General features: G+C 45.9%; 1 protein-coding gene across 4 annotated transcripts in view; it reads right to left on the reverse strand.

Moving 5' to 3' along the window:
• F2 (coagulation factor II, thrombin) overlaps nt 1-21,366 on the reverse strand; it is a 57,128-nt gene that overhangs the window by 13,170 nt on the left and 22,592 nt on the right. For all 4 annotated transcript variants that reach the window (XM_077286846.1, XM_077286843.1, XM_077286845.1 and 1 more), the window contains exons 6-11: nt 10,369-10,529; nt 9,758-9,782; nt 8,644-8,697; nt 4,078-4,183; nt 3,330-3,466; nt 2,117-2,419 (exon numbers count right to left, since the gene is read on the reverse strand). In XM_077286846.1, the coding sequence (XP_077142961.1) occupies nt 2,117-2,419; nt 3,330-3,466; nt 4,078-4,183; nt 8,644-8,697; nt 9,758-9,782; nt 10,369-10,529 (786 nt within the window). The remainder of the gene's footprint in view (nt 1-2,116; nt 2,420-3,329; nt 3,467-4,077; nt 4,184-8,643; nt 8,698-9,757; nt 9,783-10,368; nt 10,530-21,366) is intronic.

The following is a 21,366-nucleotide window of genomic DNA, read 5'->3' on the forward strand; positions in this document are numbered from 1 at the left end:
ACCTCCTTGCTATATTGGTATATTGCTAAACCTCTCCAATATAGCATGGAGGGTGGCAGGTCCTTTTGTCCTTATGTATAGCACTCGTGCACTTTAATCTCCCAGGCAGGCAAGTCCCCTGATGATTAGGCCTGCAAGGAAACGCGTCGGGACACTTTAATAGGGAGAGTGCAGGGCATGAATTTGCTCAGGGGTAGCTGTGGACTGCCCTTGTAAGGGCGGGAGCTTGGGACGTAGGTTTGCTGATAGCCCTTCAGGGACTGACAGGGTATTGTCTCCCGACTTCGCTGATCCATGGAACTCTCCGCTCCAGCAAATTATGGGCATCACTTACCTGGTCCATGGCAATTGGTGAGATCATTCCTGTTTTAATCTTTATGATTTTCATCTTATATTGTTTTCATCCCGCCTGCCTAGTATTGATTTTTTGATACTTGCTGATATTTATACAATAAGATTACCTGACTTAATTTTGCACTTTGGCGCTTCTATCATTGATTAGAGGTATCTTAAACTTTGGGACAGTGCATTTTACATGTAGAACTAATGTTCCAATCACAATCTATCAGTGCCATTTATTGACACATTACCATACAGGCTGTATCATTTGGTACTTGTTTGAGGTGATTTTTTGTTTTTTTGTGTTTTTTTGGTGTTTTATCTCCTTTAACAATAAAGGTTATGTTTTAATTTCTCCTAAAGTAAAGTAACAAAAAAAAGTAAAAGATTTTTTCAAAAAAAAAATTTTTTCACTCTTATGCTACAGGTTTTTTTTTAAATAATTGCTATAGTTTGGTTATGATTTGCCAGCATTTTTTTTTATAATTTATCTATAAATAAATATATTTTTTAATGGTTAGAATTTTTTTACGCTGTATATTTCTAGTTCTTTTATGTTATCTTATTATTTGAATTATTTTTAACAAATAAAATACTTATTTGCTTTACTACTGGATTTTACTCTATCTCTTTAGCCCCAGCCCATTGGCCACGTGACCCTGTCGATCATGTGATTATTATTCTGACACAAAGCATTTGAGATAAAAAAAAATATAATTTACCATTTATTATTGTGCTTTAATATATATATATATTTTCTATTGTACATTTTTTACTTTTATTTAATTTCCATTTATTAGTATTTGTTAGAAATTTTATACATTTTTTAAATATTTTTTAATCATATATATAATGTACACACACAAGCTTGTATATATATATATATATATATACCGTAGATATTTATTTTTTTTTATTATTTTTTAAAATTATTGTTAAAATGTTATATATTGTATATTTTAGTTCTTTTACGGTGTCTTTATTATTTTAATTATTTTTTACTTCTTTTTTTTTAAGTAAAATATTTATTTGCTTTTTTACTGGATTGTGTTCGATCTCTTTAGTCCCAGCCATCTGGGCACGTGACCCCGTCGATCATGTGATTGTTTTTCTGATACAAAGCTCCAAATCTATAACACATCAGACTCTCGCCTACCATCGAAACCTTCAAAAAGAGCCTGAAGACCCACCTCTTCCGACAAGCCTACAACCTGCAGTAACCACCGATCGACCAAACCGCTGCATGACCAGCTCTATCCTCACCTACTGTATTCTCGCCCATGCCTTGTAGATTGTGAACCTTCGCGGGCAGGGTCCTCTCTCCTCCTGTACCAGTTATGACTTGTATTGTTTAAGATTATTGTACTTGTTTTTATTATGTATACCCCTCCTCACATGTAAAGCGCCATGGAATAAATGGCGCTATAACAATAAATAATAATAATAATAATAAATCTTCTGCATAAACATACACTCGATTGTTAATACAATGGCTGACTTCTGCCACCACTGGGGGACGCTCACTGCACATTGCATTATTATAGAGCTCTCTGCAGGACATATAATATATACTCAGACTCCAACCCCTACATCGTTTTAGACAGTGGGTCGTGCACCCGAAGGAAATGTGAGGTCCTGCAGCCGTGCTGGGACAGTGGGTTGGTGCAGTGGGCAGCTGTCTAGGGCTCCCTTTAGAGAAGGAGCAGTGGGAACTAAGAATCATGTAGTGGACTGGGCGATGGTGGATGGAGGGAGGACATTACAGGAGGTCACTTACCACAATAATTGAGGGTGCAATACTCGAAGGTCTTGTTGGTGTGAGACACGTAGCACCAGACGCCCTCATCGTCATCGTCAGGGTTTCTGCAGTAATTCTCCTTCAGGACTACGTCTTCCCTGAATTCTTTGCGGCTGTACATCTCCACCGATGGTGAGTCCCAGGGGAGGCACGGAAGCCCTGACACGGTGACCGCCAGGGTGCCCTCATACTCTAAGCCATGGTTCGGCACGCAGGGGGTCTCCTCTTTCGGATCAGATTTTGACACTTTCACAATTGTCTCCACTGTGAAGCCATTTTGGCCTATAGGGACAAAAACGGAGTAAACGACCCCCAACCTGCCACTGTCCGTGCATGCTGGGGGTTGTAGTACAATATCATAACAGATGGAAAGCCAAAGGTTGGAGATCATTGGTCCACGAAAACCGTGTCCAAACCTAGCGGGCAGCACATGGGCCCTGTGTCGGCTCCATCGTGGTTTGCACTGCACGATAGCTAAACAAATTATTCCTCAGCTGCTGCAGAACTTCTTTTCCAAGAGGCTTAATTTTAATCATATCATGTTTGGTCATTAAGAATGCAAAAAAAAGGGGACCCCGTAGAATACACAGAGACCCCCCTGAATTCACCAAACCTAAATCATGGCCAGAGGGAAGTGATTACTACTTGGTGGCCTCCTGTTTTATGCGCTGTTTCTGCAGCTTGTGGTTCCCCTACTCTGAGCATCTCCTGATGATGGGAGTTGTAGTTCTCTGACAGCTGGAGCCACAGAATCTGATGTAAGGATCGCCAACCTGAAGCTAAATCTCCCGGGGTCTACGGCAGAGGGTCGATGAGCCCCCTCCAGTCATCGGAGATCTCCCGGGGTCTACGGCAGAGGGTCGATGAGCCCCCTCCAGTCATCGGAGATAGGGGGTGACTGGTGGTCTGCACCACCTGTGGTCATGACCCTGAGGGTCACACAAGCGTGTAGTATAGGATTACTTTTTGGCTATATTTGTACGGTGCAGGATTCGCTGCAGAAATGGAGCACAATCTGCAGAAAAAAACTGCCACAATCAGGACGTGAAATACTCAGCGACATTCACTTTACTCTGCAGATTTTCTCTCATTTACATTGCTGCTACTGTCATTGGCAGAAACTTTTGGAAAAGTTGCTGCTGTGTCTCCGTCTCGGGTGGACAGACCTTGTGGAAAACTTGGCCCCTCTTACCACATAGAGGCACTGAACATTCCTCCCTGGGTTTCTCGGGGTCCTTGGTGTAGCACCAGGGCCCCAGGTTGTTGTCATCCGGGTTTCGGCAGTAGTTCTCCATCAGGTTGTAGTGCGGGTGGGTGACCGGGTTTATCCTGGCAAACAGAGAGGGGACAACCGAACAGCTCTTCTTTAGGGTCGCTCTCGTGGAATAAACTTAAGAGGATTTGTCCGACCCTCCCGGACCCCTGCACTGACCATAAGGTCGGTGTCACACAACCGCGTTTTGCCATCAGTACTTTGACCGCGATGCACGGACTGGCCGGGGATCTCCTCATCCCAGCTTGACAACTTCCTTCATTGCTATGAGGCTGCTCAGTTCAGGTCAGGAGACTCCCGGCCAGTCCGTCAGGCCTGGATAATTTTGCAGCCCCCTATTTTAATAGCTTCAATGTAACTAAAATAAAGAAATAAGAAACTTGGCAAACAGTTTTCATTAAAGAAAATAACACCCGTTGTGTGTATACAGCTCCAATGCAAACCTATGCGTGTTCATGGTCAGTGACTGCTCTCCATCTTCTGCACATGTAAGTGACCAGACTGTTGGATCAGATTAGTTTGTCTGCAGTCGGCAACTATGGAGACACATATCCCTGCATAGGAGCTGCATGCACAAAATGGTAGTTTTTTTTTATTTTTTTTAAATAATGGTATTTATGCACTTGGAGATGAGGCAATGTACAAGTAATTTGAACCCAACACTTACTTAGTCTTATGAGGAAAGTTACTGGCCCAGTACTGACATTCTCGCCCCGATCTGGTGACGCTGATGGTTCCTAAGTAATTCTGACCCATTCCTTCCGCACAGTTACCTGACAATCAGGAACAGAGGGAGGTTACAGAGCAGCGATCCCTGGTGTACGGACATCTGTGTGATGTCTACCATTATTGCTAGTAAATAAATAAATAACAACTTATATGACTAAACACCATGGTAACTCATAATTTGACAAAAATCTGTACCATAGGTGAAAAAGGACCAACAAGACCTATCATCACGATAAGCACATAACGCGAAAAGAAAAAAGATGACAAATGGTCACACACAATAAATAGAAATACTATAAACTTTATTAATAGCATACCACAATATTAAAACCAGGTGAAAGGAGGGAAGGTAGTAACAGCACAAAAACCTCTGTTATAGAGTTAACAGGAAGGGTGCCACCAGGAATAACAGTCCTACAGGCTTATACATTATCAGAATAGAAAAAATAAGCAAAAATAGGAAACAAATAGTAAAAAACTAAATAAACAAAAATAATAATTTGATCCTACTGCAGTCAGGAATACCAAGCCAAATAACAACAGTTCACATATAAGATAGGTAAATACAAGAACCGCTATAGTGCTAACCTAATTGAAGTCCCATAGCCTATCAAACAAACATAGTAAAAATGCACCAGGGGTGGAAGCGTGCCTCCAGTACTACAGTCCTCTGTGCGGTGGGTACCTTGCTCTAATAATATCTACTATGTTTGTTTGATAGGCTATGGGACTTCAATTAGGTTAGCACTATAGCGGTTCTTGTATTTACCTATCTTATATGTGAACTGTTGTTATTTGGCTTGGTATTCCTGACTGCAGTAGGATCAAATTATTATTTTTGTTTATTTAGTTTTTTACTATTTGTTTCCTATTTTTGCTTATTTTTTCTATTCTGATAATGTATAAGCCTGTAGGACTGTTATTCCTGGTGGCACCCTTCCTGTTAACTCTATAACAGAGGTTTTTGTGCTGTTACTACCTTCCCTCCTTTCACCTGGTTTTAATATTGTGGTATGCTATTAATAAAGTTTATAGTATTTCTATTTATTGTGTGTGACCATTTGTCATCTTTTTTCTTTTCGCGTTACATTATTGCTAGTAGTGAGTTATAACCACGTGCAGCGAGGACTGCGGAGAAGAGACAGTCTGCAGAGGAGAAATGGCCTGCAGAGAAGAGTCAGCCTGCAGAGAGAAGGCCTGTAGAGAATAGACAGTCTGCAGAGGAGAAATGGCCTGCAGAGAAGAGTCAGCGTGCAGAGAGAAGGCCTGTAGAGAATAGACAGTCTGCAGAGGAGAAATGGCCTGCAGAGAAGAGAAGGACTACAGAGAAGAGACAGTCTGCAGAGAAGAGACAGCCTGAAGAGGAGAGAAGGATTACAGAGAAGAGACAGTCTGCATAGAAGAAATGGCCTGCAGAGAAGAGACAGCCTGTAGAGGAGAAATGGCCTGCAGAGAAGAGACAGCCTGCAGAGGAGAAATGGCCTGCAGAAAAGAGAGAGCCTGAAGAGAAGAGAAGGCCTATAGAGGAAAGACAAACTGTAAAGGAAATATGGCATAGAGATGAGAGACGGCCTACAGAGGAAAGACAACCTGTAAAGGAGAGACGGCATAAAGATGAGAGAAGGCCTAGAGAAGGAAGAAGGCCTAGAGAAGAGAGAAGACCTATAGAAGAGAGACGGCCTACAGACGAGAGACGGCCTAGAGAAGAGAAAGGGCCTACAGAGGAAAGACAACTTGTAAAGGAGAGAAGGCCTACATAGCAGAAATGGCCTGCAGAGGAAGGATGGCCTGTAAAGGAAAGATGGCATAGACATGAGAGAAGGCCTACAGAAAAGAGAAGGCCTAGAGAAGAGAGACGGCCTAGAGAAGAGAGAAGGCCTAGAGAAGAGAGACAGCCTACAGAAGAGAGAAGGCCTACAGAAGAGAAAAGGACTACAGAACAGAGACGGCCTAGAGAAGAGAGAAGGCCTAGAGAAGAGAGACAGCCTACAGAAGAGAAAAGGACTACAGAACAGAGACAGCCTAGAGAAGAGAGAAGGCCTAGAGAAGAGAGAAGGCCTACAGAAGAGAAAAGGCCTACATCAGAGAGAAGGCCTACAGAAGAGAGGACTACAGAATAGAGACGGCCCAGAGAAGAGAGAAGGCCTACAGAAGAGAGAAGGCCTAGAGAAGAGAGAAGGCCTACAGAAGAGAGAAAGCCTACAGAAGAGATGAGGCCTACAGAAGAGAGAAGGTCTACATAAGAGAAAAGGCCTACAGAAGAGAGAAGGCCTACAGAAGAGAGAAGGCCTACAGAAGAGAGAAAGCCTACGGAAGAGAGAAAGCCTACAGAAGAGAGACGGCCTAAAGAAGAGAGAAGGCCTACAGAAGAGAGAAAGCCTACAGAAGAGATGAGGCCTACAGAAGATAGAAGGCCTACAGAAGAGAGAAAGCCTACAGAAGAGAGACGGCCTAGAGAAGAGAGAAGGCCTAGAGAAGAGAGAAAGCCTACAGAAGAGAGACGGCCTACAGAGGAAAGACAACCTGTAAAGGAGAGACGGCATAAAGATGAGAGAAGGCCTGGAGAAGGGAGAAGGCCTGGAGAAGGGAGAAGGCCTAGAGAAGAGAGAAGGCCTAGAGAAGAGAGACAGCCTACAGAAGAGAGACAGCCTAGAGAAGAGAAAAGGCCTACAGAGGAAAGACAACTTGTAAAGGAGAGAAGGCCTACATAGCAGAAATGGCCTGCAGAGGAAACATGGCCTGTAAAGGAAAGATGGCATAGAGATGAGAGAAGGCCTACAGAAAAGAGAAGGCCTAGAGAAGAGAGACGGCCTAGAGGAGAAGGCCTAGAGAAGAGAAAAGGGCTACAGAATAGAGACTTCCTAGAGAAGAGAGAAGGCCTAGAGAAGAGAGACAGCCTACAGAAGAGAGAAGGCCTACAGAAGAGAAAAGGACTACAGAACAGAGACGGCCTAGAGAAGAGAGAAGGCCTAGAGAAGAGAGAAGGCCTACAGAAGAGAGAAAGCCTACAGAAGAGAGAAGGCCTACAGAAGAGAGAAGGCCTACAGAAGAGAGGACTACAGAATAGAGACGGCCCAGAGAAGAGAGAAGGCCTAGAGAAGAGAGAAGGCCTACAGAAGAGAGAAAGCCTACAGAAGAGATGAGGCCTACAGAAGAGAGAAGGCCTACATAAGAGAAAAGGCCTACAGAAGAGAGAAGGCCTACAGAAGAGAGAAAGCCTACGGAAGAGAGAAAGCCTAAAGAAGAGACGGCCTAGAGAAGAGAGAAGGCCTACAGAAGAGAGAAGGCCTACAGAAGAGGTGAGGCCTACAGGAGATAGAAGGCCTACAGAAGAGAGAAAGCCTACAGAAGAGAGACGGCCTAGAGAAGAGAGAAGGCCTACAGAAGAGTGAAAGCCTACAGAAGAGAGACGGCCTAGAGAAGAGAGAAGGCCTACATAAGAGAGAAGGCCTACAGAAGAGAGACGGCCTACAGAAGAGAGAAAGCCTACAGAAGAGAGAAAGCCTACAAAAGAGAGAAAGCCTACAGAAGAGAGACGGCCTAGAGAAGAGAGAAGCCGGCCTACAGAAGAGAGAAAACCTACAGAAGAGATGAGGCCTAGAGAAGATAGAAGGCCTACAGAAGAGAGAAAGCCTACAGAAGAGATGAGGCCTACAGAAGAGAGAAAGCCTACAGAAGAGATGAGGCCTACAGAAGAGAGAAAGTCTACAGAAGAGAGAAGGCCTACAGAAGAGAGAAGGCCTACAGAAGAGAGAAGGCCTACAGAAGAGAGAAAGCCTACAGAAGAGATGAGGCCTACAGAAGAGAGAAAGCCTACAGAAGAGAGAAAGCCTACAGAAGAGACAGCCTGCAGAGAAGAGACAGTCTAGAGAAGAGAGACGGCCTAGAGAAGAGAGACGGCCTAGAGAAGAGAGAAGGCCTAGAAAAGAGAGACGGCCTACAGAAGAGAGAAGGCCTAGAGAAGAGAGACGGCCTACAGAAGAGAGATGGACTACAGAATAGAGGCGGCCTACAGAAGAGAGAAGGCCTAGAGAAGAGAGACGGCCTACAGAAGAGAGACGGACTAAGAATAGAGACGGCCTACAGAAGAGAGAAGGCCTACAGAAGAGAGAAGGCCTACAGAAGAGACAGCCTGCTAAGAGATGCAAGTATAGAGAATCCTTCCCGCATGAGTGCTGTTCTGAACAGAACAAGGTCAGGTGAACAATGCAGCAGCAGCCGGAGGCTAGAGACAGTGGGCGCTAATGGCTGATGTTATGGGTAGGGTGCCACAGAGATCAGCGGGTGGGTGTAAGGGACATCTCTGCCACCAGCGTTAGCTGCCACCCGCCCCCGTACAGCGGCAGAAACCTGTCTGCCATATGTGATATGTCCTCAAGTGAAGAGACTATAGAAGTAAGTCATGTGCGCCCGCCAAGCCCAAGTGCCAGTGAAGACGCAGGTGACGTAAGATCGTCATTCGCTGCTTCACCTGGAGAACATGAACAGACGGACGTCTCCTCACCTGACATACACTGGTCCAGGTTTTCCCTTGGCTGCTTCTTTTCAGGATGACAAGCTGTAGACGAGCAGGAAGAGACCATTTATTTGAGAGTCGACATTTATTGAAAGTAACGACGATCACTGGGATCCTGCTGCAAATTCTACAAGATCACTTGGAATCTGCTGCAGATTTACCCCAAAGTTCAACCTCTGCATTGCAAAGAGTTAAATCTGCGCCGAAGATCCACAGCGGAAAGTGATTCGCTGGTTCGGACACAAAGCGGATTTTACTTAAATCTGTGGAGGAAATCCGCAGTGCAAGTTCTGCAATCTTCCAGGAGCAGCGCCGGAAAATTTCTGCTGCACGTTTTCTCTGCAGCATGCGGTGGTAGATTTTATGACATTAGATTCACATTGTTACACTCAAAGATTTTCTGTCTGGGGAACCTGGATGGAGAAAACCTTCAGTGTATCTGAATGGTGTGAACGAGCCCTAGAGGAACGTTCTCTTGGATTTTGAAAATAATGAGCGTTTTCTGCTCCAAAATCCTTATGAATTACACCCAGGATTAATCCCCCAATTACTTCAGTTGGAAAACACTGTTGCTGTTCACATGGGGCCATTTTTTCTGTGGCTTCTGTAATGCAGATTCTTTGGAGAGTCGGCAATAAAGTTTACACTAAAGTCATAAAGCTGCAAAAAAAAACAGTGGACAAAAAAATGTCAAAATCTGTAAGTGCATTTTTTGTAGGGGATTTTGCACCAGAAATACTCTGAATATATTTTCTAGTACATGGGAAATGTTCCTATACGACCCCCCATGCTGGGATTCTATTTTTTCTCCTCTGAAAAGGAAGCAACAAGTCAATGATTGTGATGTTCACGCTACAAATATGACAGGTGAAGACTGCGGAACACACACAAAACACTCTGAAACGTGTTTACTGTGGTTAACGTTTGTGTATCTGTGTAGAGGATCCTGTTCGCCCTGCGCCCCCCAGGACACGATGTGCCAGTATATACTCATCTGCATTGCTTCATGTCGGGCCCCCGGTGACCCCTGAGCTATGGGGAAATCAGCAAACACACAGACACAAGAGCACCGAGATGAATGATGTCTTTCTTCACTACTCACATTGATAATGTCGCCAGAACGCGTCCTGAAATACAGAAAACACAGGGCTGTAAAGATATAGGACCTTTACACTGAAGGGTTTCCTCCAGGTCATCACCACCATAATGCATCTTTATGGAATCCTTAAAAGGGGCGACATGACCCCCATTCTCCTCAGTCTGCAAGAATGATAACAATGGAGCTGCAGGTTCAGCCTTGCCGCTAGATTCATCTGTATGGCACTGAAGATACCCTGCACTCCAGTATCGGTGCCAGTGTCATAGATTTGGATGGATCGGTAGCGATAATATCTGACCTGCCGCTACATTCAACCCCTCCGGGATGTGATCTTCAGAGGACTATGGTGGACACAAGTCTAGTTCTGGAAATTCATGGGGGTCCCGGAGATGGGACCCTCACTGATCAAACAGGTGGATCAGTGATTGGAATCTCCAAGGATTGGATTGGCCAATCAGAGAGCTAAAGGATCCTCACGAGAGGCCAAAAGCCGAAGACAACTTTGCAGCAGCTTTGTATTGAAGGTGGACGGACCCTCACAATCATAAATTCTGGCTAAGCAGAAGACTCACATACATATAAACATCACATGGGCGATAATCCGATATTCTCACCGTGGCGGAATTTGACTCCTTTATCTCCCGGGCTTCCTCATAGTTACATATCTCCTCCATACATTCCCGTTCCATATTTCCCTGCTTCAGCTCCTCGAATAATGAATTAGCTCTGCGGGAACGTTTCAAGACAGACATGGCCTCCTGGTCACTGATGAACACTGGCAGGAGATAGGAGATGGATCACAATATGGACAATGAGACCCTGACATGAACTAGTGCATTGTCTGCCACCCAATAGTCCACAACGTCCAGTTATTAGACTGGAGCTTTGGGCGCTCATTGTTTAGATTTCTACAGAATGGTATAATTAGGGATGTCCAACAATCCAGAATACCTAATTGTAAACCATGACAGTGCCGTGATATGTCTCTGACTCCTCTGGGGAGGTGTTTTGTGCTGCGCTGATGTGTCTCTGGCTCCTCTGGGGATGTATGATATACTGCTCTGTGGTATGTCTCTAACTCCTCTGGGGATGTATTATGTACTGCTCTGTGATATGTCTCTAACTCCTCTGGGGATGTATTATGTACTATACTATGATATGTCTCTGACTCCTCTGGGGATGTATTATGTACTGCTCTGTGATATCTCTGGCTCCTCTGGGGAGGTGTTATGTGCTGCTCTATGATGTCTCTTGCTCCTCTGGGGATGCATTATGTGGTGCACTGTGATATGACTCTTCCTCCTCTGGGGATGTATTACGTACTGCACTGTGATATGTCTCTGACTCCTCTGGGGAAGGGTTATGTGCCACTCTGTGATACGTCTCTCGCTCTTCTGGGGATGCATTAAGTACTATACTGTAATATGTCTGACTTCTCTGGGGATGTATTATGTAATATACTGTAATATGTCTGACTCCTCTGGGGATGTATTATGTGCTGCTCTGATATGTCTCTGGGTCCGCTGGAGATGTATTATGTGCTGAATTGTGCTATGTCTCTGACTCCTCTGGGGATGTGTTATGTGCTGCACTGCGATATGTCTCTGGCTTCTCTGGGGAGCTGTTTTGTGCTGCACTGATATGTCTCTGGCTCCTCTAGGGGAGACGTTTTATGCTGCCGTGTGTCTCTGGCTACTCTGGGGAGGTGTTTTGTGCTGCACAATGATATGTTTTGGCTCCTCTGGGGAGGTGTTTTGTGCTGCACTGTGATGTCTCTGGCTCCTCTGCGGATGTGTTTTGTGCTGCACTGTGATATGTCTCTGGCTCCTATGGGGAGCTGTTTTGTGCTGCACTGTGATATGTCTCTGGCTCCTCTGGGGATGTATTATGTACTCTACTGTGATATGTCTCTGGCTGCTCTGGGGAGATGCTATATGCTGCACTGTGATATGTCTCTGGCTTCTCTGGGGAGGTGTTTTGCACTGCACTGTGATATGTCTCTGTCTCCTCTGGGGAAGTGTTTTGTGCTGCACTGTGATATGTCTCTGGCTCCTTTGGGGAGGTGTTATGTGCTGCTCTGTAATGTCTGTGGCTCCTCTGGGGAGATACTATGTGCTACACTGTGATATGTCTCTGGCTCCTCTGGGGAGGTGTTATGTGCTGCTCTGTGATATGTCCCTGACTCCTCTGGGGAGGTGTTTTGTGCTGCACTGTGATATGTCTCTGGCTCCTCTGGGGAGGTGTTTTGTGCTGCACTGTGATATGTCTCTGGCTCCTCTGGGGAGGTGTTATGTGCTGCTCTGTGATATGTCCCTGACTCCTCTGGGGATGTATTATGTACTATACTGTGATATGTCTCTGGCTCTTCTGGGGAGGTGTTATGTGCTGCGCTGTGATATGTCCCTGACTCCTCTGGGGATGTATTATGTACTATACTGTGATATTCTCTGGCTCCTCTGGGGAGGTGTTATGTGCTGCGCTGTGATATGTCTTTGGCTTCTTTCGGGAGGTGTTATGTGCTGCTCTGTAATGTCTCTGGCTCCTCTGGGGAGATGCTATATGCTGCACTGTGATGTCTCTGGCTCCTCTGGGGAGATGCTATATGCTGTACTGTTATATGTCTCTGGCTCCTCTGGGGAGGTGTTTTGTACTGTAGTGTGATATATCTCTGGCTCCTCTGGGGATGGATTATGTGCTGCACTGTGATATGTCCCTGACTCCTCTGGGGATGTATTATGTACTATACTGTGATATGTCTCTAGCTCCTCTTGGGAGGTGTTATGTGCTGCTCTGTAATGTCTTTGGCTCCTCTGGGGAGATGCTATATGCTGCACTGTGATATGTCTCTGGCTCCTCTGGGGAGATGCTATATGCTGCTCTGTGATATGTCTCTGGCTCCTCTGGGGAGGTGTTTTGTACTGCAGTGTGATATGTTTCTGGCTCCTCTGGAGAGATGTTATGTGCTATTCTTTGGTACGTTTTCAGCTCCTCTGGGGAGGTGTTATGTGCTGTTCTGTGGAACGTTTTTTGGCTCCTCTGGGGAGGTGTTATGTGCTGCTCTGTGATGTTTCTGGCTCCTCTGGGGAGGTATTATGTGCTGCATTGTGATATGTTTCTGGCTCCTCTGAGGAAGTATTATGGGCTGCATTGTGATATATTTCTGGCTCCTCTGGGGAGGGGTTATGTGCTGCACTGTGATGTTTCTGGCTCCTCTGGAGAGATGTTATGTGCTGTTCTGCGGTACGTTTTCAGCTCCTCTGGAGAGGTGTTATGTGCTGCTCTGTGATATGTCTCTGGCTCCTCTGGGGAGGTGTTATGTGCTGCACTGTGATGTTTCTGACTCCTCTGGGGAGGTGTTATGTGCTGCGTTGTGATATGTTTCTGGCTCCTCTGGGGAGGTGTTATGTGCTGTTCTGTGATATGTCTCTGGCTCCTCTGGGGAGGTGTTATGTGCTGCTCTGTGATGTTTCTGGCTCCTCTGGGGAGATGTTATGTGCTGCTCTGTGATATATCTCTAGCTCCTCTGGGGAGGTGTTATGTGCTGCTCTGTGATAGGTCTCTGGCTCCTCTGGGGAGGTGTTATGTACTGCTCTGTGATATGTTTCTGGCTCCTCTGGGGAGGTGTTATGTGCTGTTCTGTAATAGGTCTCTGGCTCCTCTGGGGAGGTGTTATGTGCTGTTCTGTGATAGGTCTCTGGCTCCTCTGGGGAGGTGTTATGTGCTGCTCTGTGATGTTTCTGGCTCCTCTGGGGAGATGTTATGTGCTGCTATGTGATATATCTCTAGCTCCTCTGGGGAGGTGTTATGTGCTGCTCTGTGATAGGTCTCTGGCTCCTCTGGGGAGGTGTTATGTACTGCTCTGTGATATGTTTCTGGCTCCTCTGGGGAGGTGTTATGTGCTGTTCTGTGATAAGTCTCTGGCTCCTCTGGGGAGGTGTTATGTGCTGCTCTGTGATGTTTCTGGCTCCTCTGGGGAGATGTTATGTGCTGCTCTGTGATATATCTCTAGCTCCTCTGGGGAGGTGTTATGTGCTGCTCTGTGATAGGTTTCTGGCTCCTCTGGGGAGGTGTTATGTACTGCTCTGTGATGTTTCTGGCTCCTCTGGGGAGGTGTTATGTGCTGTTCTGTGATATGTCTCTGGCTCGTCTGGGGAGGTGTTATGTTCTGCTCTGTGATGTTTCTGGCTCCTCTGGGGAGGTGTTATGTGCTGCTCTGTGATAGGTCTCTGGCTCATCTGGGGAGATGTTATGTGTTCTGTGGTACGTTTTTGGCTCCTCTGGGGAGGTATTATGTGCTGCTCTGTGATATGTTTCCGGCTCCTCTGGGGAGGTGTTATGTGCTGCTCTGTGATAGGTCTCTGGCTCATCTGGGGAGATGTTATGTGCTGTTCTGTGGTACGTTTTTGGCTCCTCTGGGGAGGTATTATGTGCTGCTCTGTGATATGTTTCTGGCTCCTCTGGGGATGTGTTATGTGCTGTTCTGTGATAGGTCTCTGGCTCCTCTGGGGAGGTGTTATGTGCTGTTCTGTGGTACATTTTCAGCTCTTCTGGGGAGATGTTATGTGCTGCTCTGTGATAGGTCTCTGGCTCCTCTGGGGAGGTGTTTCGTGTTGCTCTGTGATAGGTCTCTGGCTCCTCTGGGGAGGTGTTATGTGCTGCTCTGTGATATGTTTCTGGCTCCTCCGGGGAGGTGTTATGTTTTGTTCTGTGATAGGTCTCTGGCTCCTCTGGGGAGGTGTTATGTGCTGCTCTGTGATATGTTTCTGGCTCCTCTGGGGAGGTGTTATGTGCTGCTCTGTGATATGTTTCTGGCTCCTCTGGGGAGGTGTCATGTGCTGTTCTGTGATAGGTCTCTGGCTCCTCTGGGGAGATGTTATGTGCTGTTCTGTGGTACGTTTTCGGCTCCTCTGGGAGATGTTATGTGCTGCTCTGTGATATGTCTCTGGCACCTCTGGGGAGGTGTTTCGTGTTGCTCTGTGATAGGTCTCTGGCTCCTCTGGGGACGTGTTATGTGCTGTTCTGTGATAGGTCTCTGGCTCCTCTGGGGAGGTGTTATGTGCTGCTCTGTGATATGTTTGGCTCCTCTGGGGAGGTGTTATGTGCTGCTCTGTGATATGTTTCTGGCTCCTCTGGGGAGGTGTTATGTGCTGTTCCGTGATATGTCTCTGGCTCCTCTGGGGAGGTGTTTTGTGTTGCGCTGTGGCACTTGACACAGTTAGGGAGGTATTATAGCCTGTAGTGTGGTATTTGGTGTCACTGGGGGGATGTTTTGTTGCAGTGTGCTGCCAGGATGCATTATTTGCAATGCATAGTGGTATTCCACTGGAGCTGCAGGAGGTAACATAAGTGCTTCACAGGGGTAATAGATCTGGCATGGTCACAAAGCCCAAGTAAAAAATGTTTGCTATTTTGTGATCTGTAAAGCGCCCTAATATTTTTCCCTGTCTAGCTCATGTTTGGCTGTGGTGGAGCCGCTGGTTATTCCCACCTCGGTGTATACCCTCTATAATGATCCTGGATGTTTTAGGGAAATAGATATAACTTTTCATTGTAAAACAATGGTCGCCCGTAATGGATGAAATTGACTTTCATGAGTTTTGCCAGCCCTACAGTAAGAAGAGCTCGGCTTCCTCTGACTATTAAGGATGTATGCAGCAAAAATCACATTGTATCGTGCCCTGAGATGACAAGAAGTGTCCTCACTGTTCCTCAGTCCTTCCTGTTGGCAAACACATTGCCACATCGGCCAAGTGAATGTAAGTGGCCGACAGATGCCTCCATTATGGGCGACCATTGTTGTTGATGCAGCACGGACAGTTAGTTAAGAGCAAGGACCTGGGAGCATTGGAGATCAGCGGCACAAAAAACTCATTTCATATGATCTCAATGTGTACAGAGACCAAACATCACATAACTACACCAATCCAATGCCTCATCCCAGTCTTAAATTTTTTTTTGCTTCGACAAAAGGCGCCATAGCTGTAGACTTATCACAAACTGTCCCCTTTCCATGCTAGGATCATCAGCATTCAGCTGGGATCTGTAAGGAGACCTAGCAGTAAGTGTCCAGTTTCCCTGCAGCTCCTCCGCAGGAGAAATGAAGTATTACACATGGAGCGGATTTTCCAAAATTCAAAGAGGGTTATCTGTGTAACACAGAAAGAAACAGGTTCTTCAGGGCAGGTTCTTACTCATTGTAACTAGTCTCCTTTTGGGTAAGGATACCAAAAATGGGTCCCCTCTATAAAAAAAGAAACCAGTGGCAGCTGACTCGTGGTGCCTGAGTGAATCAGAGTCTGGCTCTGTCATTTCAGCAGCATCTGTTTTACTTTGAAACGCTGTGGCTTTTAAAAGGACAGCTGGTGGCCATGAGACTTATGTGCCTAGCCAAAGAGGCAGGTCCAAGACAGGCTGTCCCCGCCCCACTCCCCTTGAGTGACAGGTCTCTCCCTATACACACACTTGTCAACCTAGGGTGGCAGAGTGGGGAGAAGCTGCCAGGGACACTGCCTCTTGGATTAAACATCTAAAATGAATGGATCGTGTCTGGAATTTAAAAACTAAGTACATATCAGCTCCATCAGTACCCATAGTTCACTTAGCAATGCCCTAAAGAGAACCAACGACTAATGACATATAGGAAGCCATGATACATACTCTTTTCTCTATACTTATGTGGCAAATCAAAGCTTGAAAAACTGACGTACAAATCAGCACCAAGAGGTCCAATAGGCATGATGTGGATCTAGCAGGAAAAGAAGACGCCGTGGTCCTACACAAGTCTTATTCCGTCTAAATTCACTTCTGGTTTGGGCCAAAACAAAGGCACAAAACTGCAAATTGGGGCAAAAAAATAACCTGTTGCACACTCCATACATCAGGTGCAGCACAGTTATACTTTTTGGAAACTTTCCTAAAAATTTCTGGTGCAAAGAAATAAATAGGTGGTGGAAGGTTAGAAATAAGGGACTATAGATGTCGCCAGATCTAAAAATGCAACAATTCACTGGAAATAACATAAAGAAGTTACAAATGTTCTAAAGAAATAGTAAGCACCGGCGGGTGCGGAGACAGGTAATAGAGAATAGACAGCTCCATGGGTAGAGACGATATAGACAGCCATTTCCTTCGCCCTATACCTAAATACCGGGACCACGTCTCCGCTTTTTTGACCCTAGGTGTTAGTCCCTTTCCGGACCCCCAGGACACGTGCCCGGCCATTCACATTGGTGTAGATGGATAACACCATCGGAACCTTACAGTTGGTAACATTTTCCTGGGTACGACCCCATAGTACGCTTACGCGAAGGCGCTGGGATTTCGGCAGAACTCCGCTGGTCCAGCATGGTAGCCCAGTTCGCCTCGTACAATACATCACACTGGGCTACTAATAAATGGCTGCATTACATGCAGTTCCCCATGTATGGTCCTGACGGCCACGACTGGCACCTCGCTATGTAACAGGACTGGCGTTCTTACCATTGTCACCCAGTGCTAGGGGCAGCAGGGAGGCCACAATTAATCCACGGATGATGTTGGTTCGGTGCGGCATGGTGGGGAACAGGAGCCTTTGCATGGCAGCCCTGCAGCTGTGAGGCAACTGAGCCGTTATTGGGAAGATTCACCAGGGTCAGAAAACATAGAGACCCTCCTCTCCCTCCCCCTTATTCAGCCTCTGGGGTCAGGACCGGTTACACATTGACCAGCAAACACTGAGACCTCTCTATTAACAGGGTATTACAAGCACAAAGTACCTGTCAGACCAGAGCGCTGGTGGAGCCCACCACCCTGCCGAGATGCCCAATCTGTTCAATTTTGTTTACCTAAATGCATGTATTTTTTTGCTAAAAATATTTTTTCTAATTGGGTTTCATTAAACATTTTGCACCGTTTGCACTGTCTACTGCTGGCTGCAGAATGAGTTATCTGAGAATTCATCAGTGAGCTCGTTCTGACGTTCCAATGGAAGAGTTTGTAACTTCTGCGCTCCTCTCTGCTGATTTATGACCACAGACATTATTAAGACATTAATAATTATATATCAATAATGAGAATATGACAAAAATATTTTTGGAAATGGGACCTAGGGGTCATAAATCGACCTGTGGATGGCATCCAGGCAAGCCATTGCGTGGCTCCTTGGTGAAGATAAACGATAGGGTCAGACTACATCATAGGGGGACGAAGCTTTCCACTAATGACCTAAGAGGCCGGCCTGCCCGTTAGGCTACGTGCCCACGTTCAGGAAAGTATGCAGAATTTTCCTGAGCAAATCCGGACTACTTTCACAGAAATTCCGCACGCGTATTTTTCGCATTTTTTTTCCCGGTCGTTCCAAATAGAATAATTTAGGGGCAAATCCGCAGATTTTCCGCAAAATTAATAAACATACTGCATTTTTTTCCGTGATGCGTTTTTGAGGGAAAAAACGCAACAAGGGCACAAAAATTGCGGAATGCATTAAATTGATGGGATGCTTAATGTAAGCGTTTTTGCAGCGGAAAACTGATGAAAAAAAGTGAAAACAACGCAAAAATTCCGGAACGTGTGCACATAGCCTTAGAATATAGGCTGCTGTAGGTTATTAGTTATTATTGCTGTTAGGGTCCTGAATGAAAATACGAGCACTGTGCGCTCTGTGTAGTGAGGCCCCTTTAAGCCTAAATGTCAGTTTAGAATGTTTACAAAAATATTTTTCAAAAATTTTGCAATGTTGCAACAATTTATACAATGTAACTGACAAAACCAGACGGAAGAAGAAATAAAACCGCCTAATACTCACACCGCAGATCATCAACACCACGGACTGAAGAACTTTAATAAAAAAAAGTTTCAAAATGTCTGTAATTGGATTGTAAAGTTTGGCTTTGATCCTTCCATGTCTCGCTGAATAAATATTTATTGTAGGACAAGAGGGAACTGACAGATGGGACAGAGGTCCAAAGAGCAGGGTCAGGACTGGGGGTGGGTGTTTACGGGATCCAAATGTTGAAAGACTGCGCTCATCCTAAATATTGCGCGGCAGCTCCTATAAGCAGGGAGGCATCTTGGGTCTCGGAGCGAGAATGGATTCCGCGCATATTCACAAATATAAGAAAAAAAAAAAAGATTCACATAAAATAAAATCGGCCCTAAAAGATCGGCCTCTGATGTGCAGAATCCCAAGGGGGGCAATGTTAGTCTGGTTGGAAGCCCCCTGTATCAGCACCGTGCGATCATTGTCATTGTTCTGTTGAAAAATAAATGATGGTCCAACTAAATGCAAACCGGATGGAATAGCCTGCCGCTGTAAGATGCTGTGGTAGCCATGCTGGTTCAGTATTCCTTCAATTTTGAATAAATCCCCAACAGTGTCACCAGCAAAGCACCCCCACACCATCACACCTCCTCCTCCATGCTTCACGGTGGGAACCAGGCATGTAGAGTCCATCCGTTCACCTTTTCTGCGTCGCACAAAGACACGGTGGTTGGAACCAAAGATCTCAAATTTGGACTCATCAGACCAAAGCACAGATTTCCACTGGTCTAATGTCCATTCCTTGTGTTCTTTAGCCCAAACAAGTCTCTTCTGTTTGTTGCCTGTCCTTAGCAGTGGTTTCCTAGCAGCTATTTTACTATGAAGGCCTGCTGCACAAAGTCTCCTCTTAACAGTTGTTGTAGAGATGTGTCTACTGCTAGAACTCTGTGTGGCATTGACCTGGTCTCTAATCTGAGTTGCTGTTAAGCTGCGATTTCTGAGGCTGGTGACTCGGATAAACTTATCCTCAGAAGCAGAGGTGACTCTTGGTCTTCCTTTCCTGGGGCGGTCCTCATGTGAGCCAGTTTCTTTGTAGCGCTTGATGGTTTTTGCCACTGCACTTGGGGACACTTTCAAAGTTTGCCCAATTTTTCGGACTGACTGACCTTCATTTCTTAAAGTAATGATGGCCACTCGTTTTTCTTTACTTAGCTGCTTTTTTCTTGCCATAATACAAATTCTAACAGTCTATTTAGTAGGACTATCAGCTGTGTATCCACCAGACTTCTGCACAACACAACTGATGGTCCTAACCCCATTTATAAGGCAAGAAATAGGGATTTTTGTGTACTCACCGTAAAATCCTCTTCTCTGAGCCAATCACTGGGGGACACAGGACCATGCTGCTGCCACTAGGAGGACACTAAGTAACACAAAGAATAGCTACTCCCCTGCAGTATACACCCTCCTGCTGGCTCCAAATGAACCAGTTCGGTAACAAAGCAGTAGGAGCTTAACATTTAGCCAGGATGAACTATGTCAAAACCAAGGCAACACAGAAAACCAAAGCCATTAGGCTAACAGGGTGGGTGCTGTGTCCCCCAATGATTGTTTCGGAGAAAAGGATTTTACGGTGAGTACGCAAAAATCCCTATTTCTCCTACACCTCATTGGGGGACACAGGACCATGGGATGTCCTAAAGCAGTCCCTGGGTGGGGAACAATCAACTGTAATTGCTCCTTGTACCCACAGGTTACAGGTGCGGCACAGCCACTGCAAAATTCGTCTGCTGACGGTCACATCTGCAGAGGCCTGAGAATGAATATGACAATGTTTTGTAAACGTATGGAGACTGGACCAGGTCGCAGCTCTGCAAACTTGTGCTCCCGAAGCTTGGTGTCGGATGGAGCAAGACGCACCCACTGACCGAGTAGAATGAGCTTAATCCCTGCTGGGACAGAATGACCTCTGACTCGGTAGGACTCCTGAATAGCTGAACGAAACCGTTTTGATATTGTTATCTTGGGAGCGAGAAACCCCTTCCTTGGCCCTTCCTGGAGCACAAACAGGGCATCCGACCTGCGGAAGGATGCCGTCCGAGAGACGTATCTCTTGAGAGCTCTCATTACATCCAGTGTGTGGAGGGCCTTCTCAATGCGATGTACTGGTGCCGGACAGAGAGACGGTAAGACAATCTCCTGATTGAGATGAAAGGATGAGACAACCATTGGCAAAAAGGACGGGGATGTTCTCAAAACCACCTTATCCAGATGAAAATTCAGGAACGGAAACTTGACAAGACAGAGCTGCCAGCTCAGAGACCCGTATAATGGATGTGAGCGCAACCAGGAACCTTGAAAGAAAAGACAGGGAAACTTCCTGTAGAGCTTCTTGCAAGACTCAGAGGACCAGATTAAGGTCCCATGGGTCCGACGGCATCTTATAGGGTGGCACTCCTATGGGAGACTCCCTGAATGAACGTCTTCACTTGTAATCTGTTAGCAATCTTGCGTTGGAACAGAACGGATAGGGCTGAAAACTGCCCCTTGAGAGAACTAAGGGCGAGATCTAAGTCCAAACCCGTTTGTAAAAATTTGAGGGTGGAAGGAATGGAAAATGCAAGAGGAGAACGTCCCCGGTCGTTGCACCAGGAAAAGAAGATTTTCTAAGTGCGATGATAAATGCGCATAGACATAGGCTTTCTGGCGCTGATCATGGTAGAGAGGAATTCCGGAGAGAAACCTGCCTGGGTTGGAACACAGGACTCAAAGGCCATGCCGTCAAACACAGGGCCTCGGAGTTCTGGTGGTAAATGGGGCCCTGTGAAAGGAGGTCTGCGCGATTCTGTAATTGCCAGGAAACATCGGCAACTAG

This window comes from Ranitomeya variabilis, chromosome 2, assembly GCF_051348905.1.
Source record: "Ranitomeya variabilis isolate aRanVar5 chromosome 2, aRanVar5.hap1, whole genome shotgun sequence".
Taxonomy (NCBI): domain Eukaryota; kingdom Metazoa; phylum Chordata; class Amphibia; order Anura; family Dendrobatidae; genus Ranitomeya; species Ranitomeya variabilis.